We start from the raw sequence: 19,644 nt of genomic DNA, 5'->3' as shown, positions 1-19,644 counted from the left end.
GAGGCGGAGGAGCAGGTGGCGCTGCCCTGAGCTGGAGCCGCTCGCTGCCTCTCACCCCGCTCTGCCCATATTTAGGAACCCATTTCCCACGCAGATTAAAATAGTCTCTCCCCGAGTGCCAAGGCCTTGAGAACACGCAGAGGGCAGGAGCAGGCCTGTCCCCGCAAGGCAGGAGGAAGGCACCTCTGGGCTCTCCGCAGGGGAGACCGCAGGGCCCGAGCGCTGGACAGGGCCCACCCGCGAACAGCCGAGAGGGGCAGGGCCTCCAGCCCCGGCCTGACCCCGCCGATCGGCCCCCCAGGCGCTTCGGGTTGACCTCGGGTGTGGCCCCAAGCCTCTGAAAGCCTCAGTGTCCTCATCTTCCTTCCTCAGGGCTGGAACCTTATCTTCCAGGACTCCCCTCAATGTCACCTCCCCCCAAAGCCCTCCCTGACCACCCTCTCTAAAGTGAACCTCAAGGTTCGTATAGATAAAGAATCTTCTTTCTTTCTCTATGTGCTTTTTGTTTGGAGGTATAATTCACACACAGTAAAATGCGCAGGTCTCAAGAGTCCGGTTTTGTGAGTTCTAACGATTGCAAACACCCCTGTGACCACCCCCATCGACACAACATTTTCAGCTCCCCAGAAAGCTCCCTCATATTGCCTTTTACCTCCTGTGCAGCATTTGCTTACAACCTGCAATTAGCTTGTTCCTTTGATAACTCTTTACACAAATATACACATAAAGATACTGCACTTACCATGTGCCCAGCTCTGTTCAGAGGCTTTTATAAAGATTAGGAAGAAGGGACTTAATTATTGCCACTTTTTAGAGGAGAAAATTGAGGCGCAGAGAGGGGCGGTAACTGGCCCCAGATCACACAGCTGTTCCCCCAGCCATGTGGATGCCATGCTGCCTCCCTCATCAGACCATGCACTGACAAGGGGAGGGCCAGGTCCACCTGGTCACCGCTGGGTCCCAGTGCCCAGCACAGGGCCTGGCCTAGAGTAGATTTATATTACCTGGCTCAGGTAATATTGATAGATTTAATTAATAATCTATAAGGTGTGGATGAGGGAAGAAACTCTTACAAGTCATGAGGATGAAATTAGATTCAATTGAGGAGGCCACAGGGAGACTCAAAAATGCGGGATCTGATAGCCTGGCCGACTTGCCCCCCACTGCCTGGGGGCGGCCTGCACCTCCCCTACCCTTTCTGTTGAAGCAGCTTTTACCCCCTCTTCCAGGGAGCCCATCCTGACTGCTCACAAGCCCATGGCTACCAGTCGGCCTCACTCATACAAGTTTGCGATGGACTCGACACTGTCCTCCCAAAAAAGGGTCCCCGGGCAAAAGCCCATCACCCCGGGCATAGGAAGGGCACAGGGCCTGGAGGCAGAAGGCCTGGGTGCTACCCCTATTCTCAGCATGACCCGGAGTGGCCACTCTGCTTCTCTCTGGACTTCCGTTTCCCTGTTAAACTAGAGAGCTTGGGCTAGACTCGACCACAACAGAGGCCTTGGGACAGGCTTGCCTTGCAAAAGAGCTATCCTAGCACCACTCCTACGTCACCCCTCACCAACGGAGCAGCTGGGTCTCCGTGGACCCTGCACCTCACACCGGGCCCAGGTGGGAGCCATCGAGAATGGGGAGCAGTGTCTCAGGCCCCATCACAGCAGAGAGAACAGGGAGCTGGGGCCCTTGGCCAACCCACCAGGCACACACTTTGGCCTCACACCCGTCCTACATTCCCTGGGCCCCATGGACCCACCAAAGCTGGAGGTTTGATGGCAGCACCTGGGCAGCGCCACCCCTCCAGCTGGTGCCCATCCGGGAGGTGGGGCCTGCTTTCTCCCAGCGCAGAGCCTCCAGGGCAGGGCTTGAGAGCCCTGACTCTGAAATGACATTTCCTTCAATGAAGACCCTGCTCTGGCCTCAGGCTTTGCTGCAACGGTTTGCATCTCTCCTGTCTCCCCTCCTTCTCCTTTTATCAAACCCTCTCACCTGCCCCCAGAGCTGGTAGGCGCATGGCCAGGGCCCCTGCCAACTCCAGCAGCCAGTGAGTCCCAGCGGAGGCTGAGGGCAGAGGGGCCCCTGCCCTTCCCAGACACCTGCCTGTGCCAACACCACCCGGCACAGTGGGGTGTCAGGCGAGGTCAGACCCCTCACACCTGGGCCGCTTCCCACCGAAGACAGAATTCTCAAGTTCCAGAGCTAGGAAAACAGCAAGAGCTTCCGGGGGCTGTTTACAAAACACTCTCCTGCCCCTTATCTCGTGGGAATGCTCCGTGCCACTCAATGAGGCAAGCAGGGCGGAGATCACCAGCCCCAATTTACAGTTGAGGAAACGGAGGAGGCTCGGGAGGATGAGGTCATTACCCTCAGGGCCCCGGGCTGACGTATGGTGGGACCCGAACAGGGAAGAGAGCCGGGTTCTGGAGAGAGATCCAGACAAGAACTGCCTGACGGGAGAGCAGGGGAGCAGGTGGCCCCAAGTCAGAGAGGCCCGGAACGAAACCACGGCTTGCACAAGTCTTGGGAAACTTATTCTGAAATAAATGTGTGCATGGTTGCGTGAGTGGTGTACATATATAGGGGTATGTGGGGGTGCAGGTGGGGAGGTATGGGGGTGTGGGGGGGCTACACGTGGGCACAAGGGTGCATGCATGTGCAGGGCTGTGGGGAGCGGGTGTGTAGGCACATGTTTGTCTCTAGCCTCTGTGATGTGGACTTCAGACTCCCTGAGAGCGGGACCCATCCACCTGCCCATTCATTCATCTATTATTTTCTGTTTCTCCAAAGTGCCTAGCAGCAAACTCATCACCGAGGCGTGCCCAAGAAAGACTGGGTGTCTTGTCACCACAACTCGACCTGTGACAACCTCGCCCAAGCCCAGATCCCTCTGCGCAGACCTCTCTGCTGGGCCCAGCCCCTCTCGTTGCCCAGAGCTGGAAAAGCCCACTGTCTGCCTTCCCAGCACCCAGCAGGGCTGGGGCATGCAGTGGCTCTGTAAAGGCTCAGCCTAGGAAACCAGCCCTTCTCCATCCACATCCCAGCCTAGAAAAGGCCACCCGCATGCCCCAGACCTGCATGCCCACCCACACGTCCAGGGTCCACACCCGCTCACCCTAGGGCTGGGCTCTTGGCAAACAAAAGTGTTCACAGGCTCTCCATCCGCCTCACACACAGGAGGTGCAGAGGCTGCCAGCCGAGACCAGAGGCCTCCACACCCCCCTGACCAGGTAACCTGTAGCCCTGGCATCGCTCTCATCGGGGAGGAATAGCAAATTAAGAAGCAGAAACTCTGGATTTCATGACAACCCACAAGCCAAGAAGCATCAGCCCTACAGCACAGAGAGCTTCCTGGAGGCCAGGGATCCAGATCCTCTCACCAACCCCGTGGGGCACACCTAGTCCATGACTTCCACGTGCCCTGCTCATTGACAACAGGATTGCAGACACTTTATAATTCAAAGCATGATCAAACCAAATAAAAACATGAGAACCTCTTTAAAACAAAGGGGGGAAAGTACCAGAAACCCATGTGAGTTCTTAACTACCAAGGAGGACAAATTTTAATAGTGAGCTTCCTAGGAATATTGGTAAAGAGGGAAATAAGTAGGCTCTGCTGCTTTTATCACCCCACGAAGAGACGCGCAGGCGTTCATTGAACCTCTTCCAAGACCAAATACTAAAAAAGGTTTCAGCACCAGACCTGATGTGAGGGGAAAGTGTAAGATTCTGTCAACATCTTCAATAGCAGTTCTGCACAAATATAGAAAGATTCAAATGCGCTTATCTACTACGGATTCCTCTATCAAGGCTGAGGCCAGGAGGTGGCACAGTGCCTGGCACATCTACCAGGACTGCTGAGATAACATCACCAGGCCCTTTGCTTTCTTGGGATTTTTAGCTTTGTTCTATGCCAGAAGGGAGAAGGCAGGGGTGGCAGGGGCTGGTAGGTTCCCTGGTGTGTCTTCTTTCTAACTTCAGGGGTCTTGAGCCTGCGTCAGGCAAGGGCAGGCCAGAATGCTGAAGAGCTTCGTTTACCAGCTGTGGATTAATCTGCAATGTCAGACAATCAGGCAGCAGAGATAAACAGAATGTCTTAAGAAAACTGAAGTTTCAACTCATCTATATTTTCGTGGTGGCAATGCCCCTATTCGATAGAGGGGGAGGCTATGCTTTGAACCTAACATACTCCCTCCTGACAAGAGTTTTCAATTCAGCCATCTCTAAGATCCCTTCCTGCTCCCAGTTCTGTGATATTTGGGTTGTCTTTTCATGGGGACACATCTCTAATACAATAAGAGAAACCAATGGAACAGCAGGATTCATTGTACAGCCAGTTGCTGAGCACGCCTCTGCCTTGTGCTGTTCGCACCTGGGAGGGTTATTAACACACTTCACCCTGGCCCCTGGCCTTCACTAGCTGCTCTACCCACTCAGAGTGGGGGCCACAGCCTCAGCCCCTGTTCTGGGAGCAAATGTCAGGATGGGGCAGTGTGGGCTGACCCCAAGGTCAGGATTCAGAAGCAGGCATTCCTTTCTCAAGGTCTCAGCATGCTTCCTTATAAGGCCAGCGCTCCCCCACCTTGTCCTCCCTCTCCCCCAAGGGCACCATTGCTATTTGGAGAGCTTCCAATAGTGTCAAGTCTAACTTCTTAGCCACAGGTTCAAATTAGAGCCTCAGACGTGGGCCATTATTCTCTCACACACTCATTTTCCCAGCTTTCATAGCTCATTAAAGGAGCTAATGGAACCAATTTTGCAGGGATGGATTAGTTGGCCGCATGCCAGTTCAGACCTCATTTCACTGGCTTCTGACCACGTCCTGTTCTCCATCTCACCCTGTCTATTTACTTCTCAGAGGCTCAGTTCCAGAGAGTTTGGCTCATATGATGCCACTGGGCCCACATGCCCAGGCCCCACTGGACACTCAGGGAACGATTAAGTCAGGTCAGCGCAAGCATCCTCTTCCTAACAACTGTCTCCCTGGTGCTAGCCAGTACTCCCACACCTGGAGAAGAATGAGCACCACACCTTTTACCTGTAGGGAAACTGTGGCTCCCAAAGGCCAAGCAACTTGCCCGACATCACACAACTGCGAGTGAGAACTGAGGCGTGAACTCAGACCAGTCAGCTTCGAGGCAGTGGGGACCACACAGACAGCTGCTTGGCCCCTCTTCCAGGCATCACAGGGCTTGGGGTGAGCACTCGTCCCCCCACAACTCCAGCCTGGCGAAAACCAACTGGGAAGGCCCAGCTGCCCCTTCCAGGAGCTTGTCCCTAACCCCTGGGTCTGGGCCAGGCTCTGCTCCTCGGGCACTGTTACATCAGCGGGGGATATTCCCAGAGCCCCTGCCGTGTGCCAAGCCTGCGACACCCATTCATCTTGCCTTTCAACAGCCACCATGTTCAGCCGAGGAGCCTGAGGCTCAGGGAGACTTTGTGATTTCCCAAGGTCACCTGGTTCCCATAGGGCCACCTCTAAATCTGAGAGTCCTTTGGGAGCCAGGATCCCACCCTCATCCCCAGGGAGGCCTGCTCATTTGCAGATCCCTTCCTGACTCCCAAGAACATTTACTGACCCTGCCTGGGGGCCTGTCCCAGGCCTGGGACTGGGAATGCTGCCGCAGGGGCCCTGCCCGCGATTCGGGGATCTACAGGTGAGTTCTTGTCAAGCGGGACTCTTGATGAAGCTGTAGGCCTGGAGTAACTGGCTCTCTCTCTTCCTTTCCCCTTCCTTTCCAAGCCAGAACCTGGCAGTCCCTCCTGAGGGCACCTAGGAATAAGGGGAGTCCCAGGCAATACCCCCTCCAGGCCAAGGCTGGGGCATCTGACAGGGAGAGCTGACTGGCTGGGAGCCCCCTGCCCACCGCCCACCAGACTCCTGGGAGGAGAAGGAGCAGCTGAGGCCCAACGCTCCAGGTATCTCCATGAAACTCTGCTGACAGGAAAGCCATCACACATTTTGGAGTTGTCAAGTCAGGAATACGAGATCCTCCCCTTTGCTAAATTTTGATGGCCTCAGTTTATCTGCTTCCCACCAGCTGCTTCTGACAACCTGGAAACAAAGGCAGAAACTCCAGGTCTGGGGGTTGGGGACTTCCAGGAAAGAGGGGACTAAGCTGGGCTCCAAGGCCAGGAGGGGGAGGGATAGCGGGGACATGAGTGCTAGGTGGGGCAGGTCCAAGGGGTCCCAGTGCTCCAAGCATTGCGCAGGGCCAGCTCTGGGTGATATGGACCCCGATGCAGCTGGCTCTGTCTTCTGCTCACCTGCTCACCTGGGCATTGGGCAGAACATTCAACATCCCTGAGCTTCACTGACGTAATCTGGAAAATGAGGACAGTGACAGCACTAGGTCCTGGGTGCCCATGAAGATGGAGTGAAAGCACACGTAGAGCTCTTGGCAGCACAGGGCCGCCCAGTGCCCAGCAGGTGTGGAGCCCTCGGCAGGGGGGCTGGGGCATCATGGATAGAAACAGCCCACGCTTTGGTGGAGGACTCCCCGCCCAGGATGCCACGGGGCCCCGCCTGAGACGGTCTTGCGCTCTTCCCCTCCTTGCCCTCCAGAACTCAGGGAAATCTGGGCCTCGCCTTTGGGACCTGGGGCCAGACCCGGATGGTCACAGGGAATGGTCTCGGAGAGGGGCCCGGCTGGGCTGCTCAAGAGTGGACCAAGACTCAAAGGGCCAAGGACCCAGCTCTGCCGTGAAAGGCTTGATGAGGGGAGGAGAGGGGGGGCCTAGGAACGGCAGCTCTCGGTGGGGGGCATGCTTGGGGGCGGGAGGGAAGCAAGGCTGAGAGCTGGGGGCCCACACCAGAGAACTAACCCAACGCTCAGCTCTGGGGAACTGGTGGCGGGGATGCCTCCCACTTTCCAGGGCAGCTCCCCACCTCCCCGGGGGACAGGCACCTTACATCAGCTGGACTCCAACCACACTTTGGAGCAGTGTCCCCTTCTGCAAAGTGTGTGACCCTGGGCAGATCATTTAAGCGCCCTGAGCCCCAGCTCCCCAGCTGAGAAATGGGTGCACGCGCTCCTCATGCGTGGTGGGGGAGTAGGGAAGCCTGGGACCCCCAGCAGCTGGACCCTCTGAGCATGACCTCAGGGGCTCAAGAGGGGCCCCGCGCGGCCTTTCCCCGGCCCCTGCAGGAAGCCTGTGGATGAGGCACATGTGGGCACCCAGCACGCGGCGGGAGCAGGGGGGGTTCTGACTCAGCCGGAGATGGGGGGAGGAGGAGGTTGTAGCTCTCAGAGGGTCCAGGTTCTATTCTCCTTCCCTAATTTCTCAGAGGAAAACCAGATTTTTCTGTCAAAATCAGCTACATAATTTGTGAAACATTACCCCGGTTCTATTTCTTCTCCAACTGTGTAAAAATAGGACATTTTCATCATAAGACTGGAAAATTTTAACACCAGTGTTTTGTTCTAATCTCAGAAATAATATCCCTTCAACAGTCCCTCCTCATAGAGAGACCCCACCTCAGCCAGGGCGTCTGTGCCCCCCACTTGTGGTCAAGCATAGCCAACACAAGGCTGCAGAGGGCAGTGGCCACCGTCCTTGAGCAGGGGGGTGACCGGGGCAGCTGAGGCCGCGTCCAGGTGACCTCCGCTGAGCAGGCCGCGCCTCTAGCCAGCTCTGGAGAGACGGAGCCCAGCACCTTCCAGCTCTCAGAAGAACGAGCGAGCTGGGCTCTCTCCCACTGGACGAGACATCACCGAGAGGACAAAGGAATAAGAAGTGGGGGTCCGGGGGGTGGTTGGACCAGCGCCAGAGGTGCATGGTTGAAACCTTGGAGAACCTTCCGCCCCCACCCCGTGGCCCCTCAGGCCTGCCCCTGCTCAGCAGCTCTCCCGCTTCCCTTGTCTTCATCCCTGACCCCTGAAGGTCCCCACGCAGGCGGGCTGAGCATGGACAGCCACTGCCCTGCTCAGGCTCCCCCCAGGGCTGGCAGGGCACCCGCTGCCAGGTTTCCAGCTGCCCTTGGCCCCAGGCCCCTTTCTCCTGCTCTGGTTCAGTGGGGCAATGGGATTCCGAGGCCTTAATTCCCAGCTGGCTCCTGAGAGAATTCCTGGTCTCTGATCCCATCACCGAGCCCTGGCCACAAGGGAGAGGAGAGGGGACGAGGGTGGCGCTCCTGGCAGGGCTGAGGTTACATTCCTGCGTGGGAACAGGCTGCACTGACTCATCCCCGCTCTCGTAGGCCTTCCTAGGGTGAGGACACACCCTGGCACCAGCTCAGTCTGACTCAAGGATCTAAAAAATGGGCCATGGAGTAGGGTGGGGAGGGCTCCTCAAACGTGAGCCCTCACCCCAGAACTCCCATTCCTGGCAGAACGCAGACCTGCTGGTGGCATCTCTGTGGTTGATGGTTTCCTTGGCAACACCACTTGCCGGCTGGACCAGGATAGGCCTCTTGGGCACTGTTGGCCAGCCCCCAAGCTGCCCATCTACTTGGAAGAACAGTCCCTCACCCGCCAGCTTCTCTGGCACGGCCCGTGGCCACTGCCCACCAGCAGGTGTCATGGCCAGAAGGGAGGCCCTGGTCCGAGCACTCAGTCCCTCATTTTACAAAACGGCAGGCTGTGGCCCAGACCGGGCACCCAGCTCTGGATCCTGGCTGAGCCTGCCCCAGGTCTGTTCCAGCCGAGCCTGGGCACGTCACCTCTATGTGACCCTGAGTGAGTTAGCCCACCTTCCTGAACCTCGGTCTCTGCATCCACGACATGGGGCCGAGAACACTGTTGTCACGTTCTCCTTATTTGTGCTTAGCCTGTAAGAAGCTCTCAGGGGCATGTCTACACAGCAAGCTGTGAGCCTCTCAAGGAGGCTAAACCCTGCGAATGGGACGATGGGGTGGGTTATGGCCCTGACCCCCCACACCCCTGAAAATAGTCTCTGCACCTGACTAGGTGAGGGGAGTCAGCTGCAGGGCACGGGGAGGGGGGAGTCAGCTGTATTCCTGCTCTAAGGGAAGCAAGCCCCCGCTGTTCCCACGCAGCCCCCCAGCCTGGATTTTACTCACAATTACGCAGGGCCTGATCCACTTAGTCCCGAAAGGGTGGAAGGGTGAGGAAGAGCCCCGGGGCCCAGAGCTCCCGGCTGAGCTTGCCTCCCCAGGTGCAGGCTCTGGGCTTGGAGCCGCCTTGGGGGTCTGGCAGCTGTGCCCTGTTTGAGGTCCGCCCCGACCCAACTGGACATCTCCTGCGTAACCTGCGTGGAGGTTGCAACGTCGGGTCCAAGGAGAAGCCAGGGAAGAATATGGCTGCAAACTGCCCTCACTCCTGGCCTCCTTCTGTGGGCCCCGTGCGGGGATAGTGGCTGCAGATGGCGGCAGCGGATGGAGGCGTCATACAGGGCCCAACTTACTGCTCAACCTCCCACCAGCCCAAGTCTTCAGAGAGGCCAATAATGTGCCACAAAAAATGCACCCAGGCCACCCCACAGGGAAACCCTGCTCTCTGAGAGTCTACTGGCCTGTGCAGTCTCGGAGTATCAGTAACGGGGGTGGCCGTGGCCACCAAGCTAAATCCTGCTCCTCCGCATGTGTTCAAACCGAGGTCTCAACCGCGCCACGAAGATGGTGGTTTTGCAAAGGATTCTAGAACTGACTCTTGTCCAAGTTGACTTGGGGAGAGAGTAGCCGAACTCAAGCCCAGAGCCCCGCTCCTCCCTGAACTCCAGGCAGCCTCACATAGGACCACACAAGGTCTCAAAATGACGGGAGAAAGGCCGCACAACCAACACTCCCCTGGGAAAGCACCAGAGCCCAGGGGAGGTACGGTCTCACCAACCAGAAGCGACTGAGCCATGTATCCAGGAAGCACGTGCTCTTAGGGGGCTCAAGCAACCCACCCCCTCACCTGGGCTGACCACCCTCCGCAGCTCTGGCCTGGTGGCCATCACCTGCAGACACACAGCAGCCAGCCACCAGGGGCCACCTGCTGCCTCTACGCAGGGGTCTCCCATGACAATACCCCAAGAAGGCCCTGGGAGACAAAGATGGGGGGTCCAAATAGGAAAACCACTTGCCCAAATGCAAATCTCAGCGGAGGCACAAGAGAGACCTCCATTGTCATGGAGACGAGGCTCTTCCCACACAGCCTGAACAGCAGCCCCTGCCACCCAGGAGCCTCGGCAGCCTGGCAGTGGTGTTCCACCAAGGTCCTAGTGATGTCAGGACAGAAAGCGCTGGGGGAAGGAGAGAGTTTCTGCCCCACCCATCAGGGTAGGGCCCCACAGACAGAGGCTCTGGTGGGAGGGGAGTTTAAGATCTGAGCCAGGGGCAAATCAAGAAGTCACCACCCCCCCTCCCATCCTTTTTCTCCCCCTGGGCCCAATGCAAATGCCTCCTCTTCAACAAAGCCCTAGAGTCCCTCCAGGGCCCCCAACACACCACAGCTGAGTTGTCCGAAACAGGCATGTCACAAATACTCAGTGCCCTCCTCTGTCATCTGAATCCTCCTCTGACCAGGGGCCTGGATTAGAGCTGCCAACCTATTCCAGGAAGCCTCCCTATCGGGCCCAGTTCAGACAGTTCCTCTCGCCCACCTGCCAGCCTCATTTCCTGCTTGTGGTGCTCTGGGCTCTGCTGAGCCAGCTTGCCTGGAATGAGCCAGGCAACCTTGCTGAGGTGGTCCAGCAGCCACCGTGGTCCTCCCGTGCTGGTCCCGTGGGAATGCCACCCGTACACTACATCCAGGGAGGAGCATGGGGCAGAAGTGGGCAAGCACCAGCAGCAGCATCCATCAAGGCCCAGCTAGGGCCCCATGGAGGACAATCTCCCATGTCCCCACGGATTGGAACGAGCCTCTGGGTGACTTAGATGCCCAGGCTCACATCCCAGCCCTGCCACTCACCAGCAGAGCACCTTGAGCAAGTAGTTCAACTCTCTGAAACTCAGTGTCCTCATCCCCAAAATGGGAATGGTAGGAGTTAGTAAGACACATGCAGGTGGGCACAGGCCCTGTTAGAATATGCTGGAAAACTAGTAGTCATTTATAAGGGTATGAAAATCCACAGCACCAAGGCCTGGAATGTGGAGAAGTGGCATCAGTTCCTAGACGGGGTGGGAAAAAGATCCCAAAAGCCGCGCAGAAGGGATCCCTAACTATATGCTGGCCACGCGGGTTCTAAAGCCATGAGCAAGGCCGGCTCAGCAACTGGTGTACAGCATCTCAAAACAATCAACCCCTGCCTAAAATTCCACCACTGGAGATACATTTCTTAGGGTTTGATGCCCTCCCTAGGTTCCTTGTTTTAAAAGCAGATTGCACCCTGACAACTCAGAAGATTCCACCAGTGTGGTGGCACACCAGCTCCTCAGATTCTTCCCTGGCAGGCGGGGAGCCACCTGGAGAGAACCTCAAGGGCACTGGAACCACTTCCAGGGCCTCTGTTGTGCAGGGCTGCCAGCCCCGCCACGCAGTTTCTGGCTTGTTGATTCGGTGGCAAGTGGCCCCTTCGAGGCTGATCTGACCAGTCTGGAGAAGGTAGGTGAAGGGGTGGTGGCTGCCAAATGAGAAAGTGCCCGAGTTGCCTGGCTGCCCCACCCGGCCTCAAATCCAGCTCTGCAGCACCAGCCCCAACAAGCCAGCCTCGCCCACGGAGCCATGGGCATAGCACTCCCAGCAGGGTGAGGCGGCCGGGATTCTGGGCTCTGGGTCCACTGTGCGCCAATCTCTGGATCCAGCTCACATTTTACCTTCTACTTGGCATTTTGATTACAGAAAGCCCCTCTGCCCACTTCTCAGAGGTGGGGTCAAAACAGCAGGCAGAGGGAAGTGGCTGTGGCTCAATTAGGTGGACTCCCATCTACCATACGGGAGGCCCTGGGTTCGCGTCCCAGGGCCTCCATGTGAAGGCAAACTGGCCCGTGTACCACGGAGAGCTGATGGCCCATGCGCCCTGGAGAGCTGACACAGCAAGACGACGCAACAAATGGGAGACAAGCAGATGCAGAAAAAATGCACAGCAAATGGACATAGAGAAGAGACAGCAAAAGAAAAGGAATAAGCCGCAAGGAGGGGGGAAATAAATAAATAAATCTTAAAAAAAAACAGCAGGCAGGGGCAGAAATGGCCTCGCCCATGGGCATTTGCTTGAGGCCCGAGTCTTCTCTGTGGGTTCTCCTGCGGGCAACGGTTGAATTCAATTGTGAATTCCTAGGCCACCGTACAGGCCAAATGGAGAGCATTTGTGACTTGTCTATGAGAAGCAGTCAAAAAAAAAACCTTTCCTGTGGAGAAAGAGAAATCCGGAAAAAGTCCAGCTACCAGCACACCTTCCAAAGCTGTGACTATTTCAGTAAGCACTTATGAAGCCCTACCAGACACCAGCCCTCCCCTCTGGCTGGGAGTGGGGCTCGGAGGTGAACCTCACTCAGTTTCTGGGGACATGGGCTCAGGTAAGTTTCAGGGAACCTTGAGCCAGAGGGCAGTATTATAGGTTGGGGAGCCAAAGGATTCTGTCATCCTGAAGCTAGGGGCTGTGGACAGCTTCCTGGAAAGGGGGCCCCTGAGGCTGAGTCTTGACAAGCAGAAAGGGATTTCTGGCGCAGGAGAAGGAAAAACGCAGCCACGGCAGGAAAGGCAGGTGGGCTGCAGTGCGGAGGCCTTGAACGCCATGCTTAGAGGTACAAAGCGTGCAGCCAGGGCCTCCGGCCGCGTGGGACCTTGGGCCAGGTCTCCTCCCGACTTCCCTTAGAATAAATGTGGCCTCTTCTCACTCCATCACTGAGACGGCACAGCGGAGCCTGGCTCACAGCAGGCTCCCGATGCCAGCACTGGGTCACCAAGCGCAGAGGAAGGTGTCCCGGGCAACACAGTCCAGCAGCCCTCCCACACCCCTCGATCCTGAGCCCAGGAGGAAGACGCTCCCTGCAGGGACTCGACGCAGCCAACCCGCAGGAGTCTCGGGAGCATGCGGACCCACCACCCACCGCCCCACCCTCCTAGGTGGAAAAGGGACCGGGAGGGCACCGGGAGACCAGACAGTGGGTAGGAGAGGAGACCCCACCTCTTCTCCCAAATGCAGATCCCCTCTGTCGCCTCAAGACCTTTTGTTGCTTTTATGAGACGAAAATGCCGCGGTCACCTCTGCAGGCCAGGAAGCCACAGCCCACAGACGGGCTGGGCAGGGAGTGGGGAGGGAAGGAGAGCCTGGCGTCTGCCAGGACCCCCGCTCCCCACAGCCAAGCGTCGGGCCTTGTGACCACTTGCTGCGGGGCCTCGTTTCCGCACGTGGGATACGGCTGGAGGGGCTGGATCTCGGATGCGGTGGGAAGGCTGACGGGCACAGAGATGGGTCAGGCTGTGCCCGGCGAAGGGTGACGCTGTGAGCTGCCAGCTGACCATCGAGGGCTGGGAGGGGCGCAAGCCAGAGGCCAGCAGGCGACAGCCCCCTGCCCCACCGGCCCTCCCCTGTGCCAGACAGCCCAATACTCCTCAGCGCTTCGGTTGGCGCCGCAGAGAGTGCTGGGGCAGAATGGAGGGTGGAGAGACTGCGCTGGGGCCCGCGCGGCCTTGGAGGGAGGCACTCTGTGAGTGAGGCCAGTGTCAACCCAGCGGTGGTCAGAGGCTGAAGGAAAGGGGAAGAGGCCCCGCTCCCGGGAGGGAGGAGCCTACTCCTCCAGGGCCCACACAGAGCGGTGACAGCGCTCTTCCTGTTTTCATAGTGCATGCTGGGTTCCAGGCTTGGTGCTAAGCGTGCTCTGCCACCTCAGGCCACAGGGCTGAGAGGATGGGTGGGCAGAGGGACCAGGGGGCCGGGCCTGGACCTCCAGGAAGGGCAGGGACAGCCTGAGCAGGTCTAGCTCAGCCGGAGCAGGCCAGGGCAGCAGACAGCACCATGCAGTGCTGTGGCCCCTGCGCGGGCTGAACCAGGGCAGCTGGCGAGAGGGCCAGGCCAGCTGGGAGAGGGGGCTAGGACTCAGCCGAGAGCCGACCGAGCTCCCTGGGCCCAGGCCCGCCCGTGTGCCAAGATCCCCAGGTCCTGAGCAGGGGGCACTTGGGAAGCGGGAGGTGAGGGCAGAGGCCCTCCTCGTGGTACAAATACGCTGACGGGCCAGGCTGGCCCCGACGCAGGCCCGGAGGCTCCCAGGGACACAGGGTTGGGCCAGCACTGCCTTGGGTGGGGGTGAGGACCCTGCCTGGCTGGGTGTGGACTTGATCACTTGGGTGGTAGCGACCAAGAACAGGAAGGTGCTGGGGTGGCGGCTGCACCCCCTCTGAAGGCCAACGTGGGGCCAAGTCCCAAAGTTTCCAAGCCAGTACCCCAAGTCATGTTCACGACGAAAGCCTAAAGGGGGACAGGCCCTCCCTGGGCCAGAGAGAACACTGAGGCCCTGCGTTCAAGGGGAGCTGCTCTGGAAGTTGCTGCCATCAGAAAACAGAGGTTTGCCCAAGTCCCACATCAAAGACAGACACAGGGCCTGTAGGGAAGGGGCTGGGCCAGCCCAGACTTAAGGCCGGTGCTGCCTGGGCTCATGAACTTGGGCCTCCTATCCCGTGCCCGCCTCGTCCGTGACATTTGGAGCTGGGATTGAGAAACGGTTCTCGGGCTTCACCCGGCCCCTCACCTAGGCAGACTGCCCTGCACCTGGCCCTAGCACAGGCCAGTGGGGCAGGATGGAGCCCAGGGGGGAGCCTGTCTTCCCCCTACTCTCAGCCCCTTCAGCAGAGCCACCTTTTCCTTGAAGGACCCAGAACATCCCCTGCCCAGGGCTCGGGAAAGCCCTCCCCCCACCGGGCCTCCGCTGCTGGGTGAGCAGGCCGAGGAGCTACGCCTGGGCCTGAGCCACCCCGGGTCCCTCCTCATGGCTCCTCCCAAGGCCACCCTAGGGAGGTTAGTGCCTCTGTCGGCCCTAGTGCGCCTGAGAAAGACGCAGGGAAGAGGGGCCAGGTCCCCTGCTCAGATCCTTACAGACCGAGTGCCCTAAAAAAGTCCTGTAGCCCCTGCAGGCCTCTGCCTGCTCTGTATCAGCTACTCTACAAGCTTCATCTCATTTCAAGTTCACGTCAACTCTTATCTGTCCCCCGAAGAGAGGCGGAAACCTGCCTTCAAGAGTCCAGGACATTGCCCAAGGTCATAGAGTTGGCAAACGCAGGGCAGAGATTAGAGCCACATCTGTAAGACTGCGCTCAGGCTCACAATCCCAGCCCCTGTAAAACCGGAAGACACTGCTGTACGCCTAACCTCCGGGAGCCACTCTCCCTGCACGGTCCACCATCCGAGTGGCCAGCAGCACAGGGATTCTGGGTATTGGGTGGGGTCCTGGGTCCAGAACTGTGTGACTAAAGCTAGAACCACTGGCTGGAGAAGCTGTCCCCAAATTCCCCTGGTGGCACCTGTATCAAGTGAGCCCTGGGCCAGCCGGCCTTCAGGGAAGTTGGGGCGCTGTGTGGCTGGACGGTGGGTCAGGATGGGAGCAGGGCCTGCCACTTTCAAAACGGGTGGGTGACTCACAGCCTCCTGCCCACAGGTGCAATGGGCACCAGCCTCGCCCACCGGTCAGCCCTGGGAGGCTCCCACCAGTCCAACCCAGGCGGGCCAAGGGCCATAGCCCCTGGCGAATTCTGGGCCAGGGCTCAGCCTCAGGCAGAGGGAAACTTGGACCCAACCCCATTGTCGGAGCTGCTCACAGAAGGGGTGGCAGGTCTCAGCCAGGGCCCCAGGGGCCTGACCACACATAGGCCCCTCCGGAGCCCCACAGCCGGGAGCCACCCCTTCCCTGCTTCCGGGTGCAGCAGCTCTACCCACACTGACTCCACCCCTTGCTCACTGGGACATGCTGAGCTTAGCCAAGCTCAGCCTCAGTTTCCCCATCTGTAAAGCAGGAAGGACACCAGCCTGGCCTCACAGAAGAGCGTGAGGGTGAAAGGTGATACTGAGCACAGGAGACTTAGCAGGAGTCTTGGTCCTCGCAGATGCCCGGAGGCCTCTGCTGTTGGGACCTCCGGGTGGCCTGGGGCAGCGTTGAGGGGTCACTGACCTTCAGGGCACACTTCTGCCCAGTGCACCGATGGAGGCACTCGAGCACCTTGCCATTCACACCCAGGCCCAGCACCTGCTTGGACAACTGGTAGTCGTCGGTGACTGCGTACTTCTTGGGCTCCCGCCGCAGCTCGACGGCCAGGGCACCCGGGGCGCCGGGCACACCCGGCCGGGGCGCGAGCGCCCCCTGCTCCGCTGCTGCCTCGCCATCCATGGCCCCCGCGGGGCGCTCAGAGGAGGCCCCAGCCTGGCGCGTCCCGGGGTACCTGGAGGAGAGCGGAAGTGTGAGTCCTACCAGACGACCCCGACACGCTCCACCTCTGGAGCCTCGGGACCAGTGGGACTGCGGGCGGGGACAGGGCTGGGAGCACCCGGTGAACCACCTGAGAGTAGGGACGCGCGCGAGGGGAGGTGATCGCGGAACCCGGTAGTAACGAGGCTGGTCCCGGCACGTGTCAAGAGGGGAAGGGCTCCGGCACCGGGTGGCGGCGAGGTTCCCGGCGCGGGCCGCGGAGGGCGGCCCAGGAGAGCGGGCGTACCTGGCGGCGCTGCACCTGTGGCGGCTCTGGCGCGGAGCAGGGCGGCGGTCGCGGGAGCCCACGGCTGCCCGGCACCCGGGCCGAGAGTCGCGCCACCGGCGCCCCACGTGACCGTCTCCCTCCACCCCCCCACTCCCCAGTGCGCGTCATTCGACTCGGGTCCCCGCTCGGACAGCCTTAAAGGGCCAGGCGGGCCCCGACAGGGCGGGGGATGCCCCGCCCCATGGAGCGTGGGTAGAAATAGGGGTAGAGAGGGGTCGCCTGGACTCCGACTTCTTTAGGGGGCGGAAACCTCCAGCGCTCCGGGAACCACCCCGGGAGACCCCAGCGCGAGCCCAGTCCGGTCCTGCGTGGGCCGTGCAGGAAACCGGGTTTTACAGGCGACCTAGGAAGGACTTGTTACTCTCGGAGCCTCAAGAATCCACCTGAGTCGGGTTGTTTGCTCCTGCGCTGCCTGGCGGCCCTCCCGCAAGAGTTAAGAAGCTGAGAGTTCCCGTGTCCTTAGTCGCGGCCAACCTCCAGCGTACCCAACTTGAAGCTGAAGTGGTCTTTTTTGTTCTTTGATTCGTGACTCCCTTGTCCCTCATGGCTCTGGGTGTCTGTCCCCTCTGGATATCTCCTGCTCCTCTCCTTGGCTCATTTTTCCGGCGGGGTTTCCTGTCTTTTGGTTTTGGCTGGAGGGTTTCCCCCACCCCCTCCTGTCTGTCATCTGTCTACAGAGTCCTTGGACCTGAAACCCTAATTTCCATTTGATCAGATCCATCAACTTTCACTTTACCGTATGGGACTTTCCGGTAGTGTTGAAACCGCCCCCCCCCCCCCCCCCCCCAGTGACACAAATACTCTCTATTAGCTTTATGGCTTTCACTTCTACATTTAGGTTTCTGTTTCATTCTGAAGCCTACCTTAGATTAGGGTAACCTCTTCCAAATTTTGAGCCAACCCAGGCTTCCAAACAACTCCCGTTTTACACATGAGGAAACTGAGGTCCCAGAAAGGAAACAATTTGCCTAGAGCCAAGCTGTCAGGGGCTGTCCCCTAGGGTATATCTGCACTGCTATTGCAGGTACAAGTTCACACACTCAGAGTTGAGGGGCCGGAGGCACACATAGCAAGGGGAGGGTCCCTATGTGGGCTTCTGCTGCCATCTTCAGGCCATTGGCAGGACTGCAGCCCCCTCAGCCTCCGTGCCACTCAAAAGCGACCCCAAGTCCTCCCGCTCAGCACTTAGGCAAGTCCCAGGACAAACACACACGTGCATGCTGGGGCTGCAGCATCTGCTGGAGGGTGCTCACTTGTGCCCTCCTCCACACGTAGCTGCCTCCCCAGTGCTTTATGATTGTTATGTGAATGAGTAAATGAGTTTGGGTGAGTGCTACAACTATTGGTGAGTACCCACTCTGTGCAGAGGTGTTGTCGGGTGTGGGGGCTCTAACTGTCTCCTCCAGGTGATCTTCAGATGACCTCAAGGATACCCTCAGCTGACCAGACTCTGCACAGATGCTCTACCCTGCTGCCCCATGACCTTCTACCATGACGGGAGGAAGGACAGCTGTATCTGCAGTGGTTTGGAGCAATGCACCCCAGAAAAACATGCTCTTAAATTTAATCCACTCCTGTGGGTGTGACCCCATTGCAAGTAGGACATTTGGATGAGGCTTCTTCAGTTAAGGTGTGGCCCAGCTCAATCAGGATGGGTCTTAATCCTGTTACTGGAGTCCTTTATAAGGATTGAAATTCAAAGAGAGAGAAAGCCACTGGAAGCAAAGGCTGAATATCAACAGAGCCCAGAAGAGAATGGAGAGACAGACAGTTACTGCCCTGTGCCCTGCCTGTGACAAGCTAAGGACTAAGGATCACTGGCAGCCTGCCCCAGAATGCCAGTCTTCAGGGAGAAAGCACAACCTTGATGGCTGTGACAGTTTGAACTTCTTTTATGAATCTCAAAAAGCTGCCTCCTGCCCGGGTCAAGGGCATCTGTGGGTGGGGGGCCTTTTGATTGGACTGTGTCAGTGAGGCGTGAGCCAGCTTGGGTCTCCACCCTCTTGCCGGATCTGATATAAATGGAGACACACACAGGAAAAGGGAGCTCTGCCATATTTGATCCAGCCATTTGAGGGAAAGCACTCCAGGTTCACCCACAGCTGAGCTCCAGAAAAGAAGTCCCAAAAGGCTCTAGGAGCCGAGGTCCAGAGAGAGGTGACTGATCAGTCACAGCAGAGTTCAAGGAGAAAATAGAGAGGCCGCCCGGTGCCGGAGCTGTCCTCGCGCCGCGCAGACCCTCCAGCATGTGCGCCGCGGCGCTCTCGGCGGCCGCGCTGGCTGCCCAGCGCTCTGTCCACGCCTTCTCAGCGCGCCCGCTGGCCGGCGGGGAGCCGGTGAGCCTGGGCTCGCTGCGGGGCAAGGTGCTGCTCATCGAGAACGTGGCGTCGCTCTGAGGCACCACGGTCCGGGATTACACCCAGATGAACGAGCTGCAGCGACGCCTTGGGCCCCGGGGCCTGGTCGTGCTCGGCTTCCCGTGCAACCAGTTCGGACATCAGGAGAACGCCAAGAACGAAGAGATCCTGAATTGTCTCAAGTACGTGCGACCAGGAGGTGGATTTGAGCCCAACTTCATGCTCTTTGAGAAGTGCGATGTGAACGGCGCCCAGGCGCACCCCCTCTTTGCCTTCTTGCGAGAGGCCCTGCCTGCGCCCAGCGACGATGCCACTGCACTCATGACCGACCCCAAATTCATCATCTGTCTCCGGTGTGCCGCAACGATGTCGCCTGGAACTTCGAGAAGTTCCTGGTGGGCCCCGACGGTGTACCGGTGCGCAGGTACAGCCGCCGTTCCCCAACCATCGACATCGAGTCCGACATAGAGGCCTTGCTGTCCCAGGGGCCCAGCTGTGCCTAGGGCGCCACCGGCAGATCCTTGTCCTCCACACGGGGTTTTCATCCATGACGGTGTTTCCTCTAAACCTGCAGGGAGGAACACCTGAAGTCCGGCAAAATCCCCCGAGATGGGTGCTGGATCTGTCCATCCCAGCCTCCCCTTTCCCAGACCAAGGCAAATCTCCCCTCTAATAAAATGTCCAGTGTCAGCAAAAAAAAAAAAAAAAAAAAAAGGAGAAAA

At 58.6% G+C, this 19,644-nt stretch overlaps 1 protein-coding gene and 1 pseudogene across 2 annotated transcripts in view; one reads left to right on the top strand and one right to left on the bottom strand.

Moving 5' to 3' along the window:
- Positions 1-17,162, bottom strand: part of MAPKAPK3 (MAPK activated protein kinase 3) — a 28,398-nt gene extending 11,236 nt beyond the window's left edge. The window contains exons 1-2 of one of the 2 annotated variants that reach the window (XM_058288991.2): positions 17,051-17,162; positions 15,983-16,250 (exon numbers count right to left, since the gene is read on the bottom strand). In XM_058288991.2, coding sequence (XP_058144974.1) covers positions 15,983-16,198 — 216 coding nt within the window. In that variant the 5' untranslated portion in view covers positions 16,199-16,250; positions 17,051-17,162. Of the gene's footprint in view, positions 1-15,982; positions 16,251-16,523; positions 16,626-17,050 lie in introns of those variants that run through there. The other variant, XM_004451775.3, reaches the window with a different exon arrangement.
- Positions 17,163-18,761: 1,599 nt separating this feature from the next.
- Positions 18,762-19,644, top strand: LOC101410824 (glutathione peroxidase 1 pseudogene; annotated as a pseudogene).

This window comes from Dasypus novemcinctus, chromosome 26 (genome assembly GCF_030445035.2).
Source record: "Dasypus novemcinctus isolate mDasNov1 chromosome 26, mDasNov1.1.hap2, whole genome shotgun sequence".
NCBI lineage: Eukaryota > Metazoa > Chordata > Mammalia > Cingulata > Dasypodidae > Dasypus > Dasypus novemcinctus.
The sequence above is the reverse complement of the archived record's forward strand: the minus strand, read 5'-3'. Positions and strand labels throughout refer to the sequence as shown.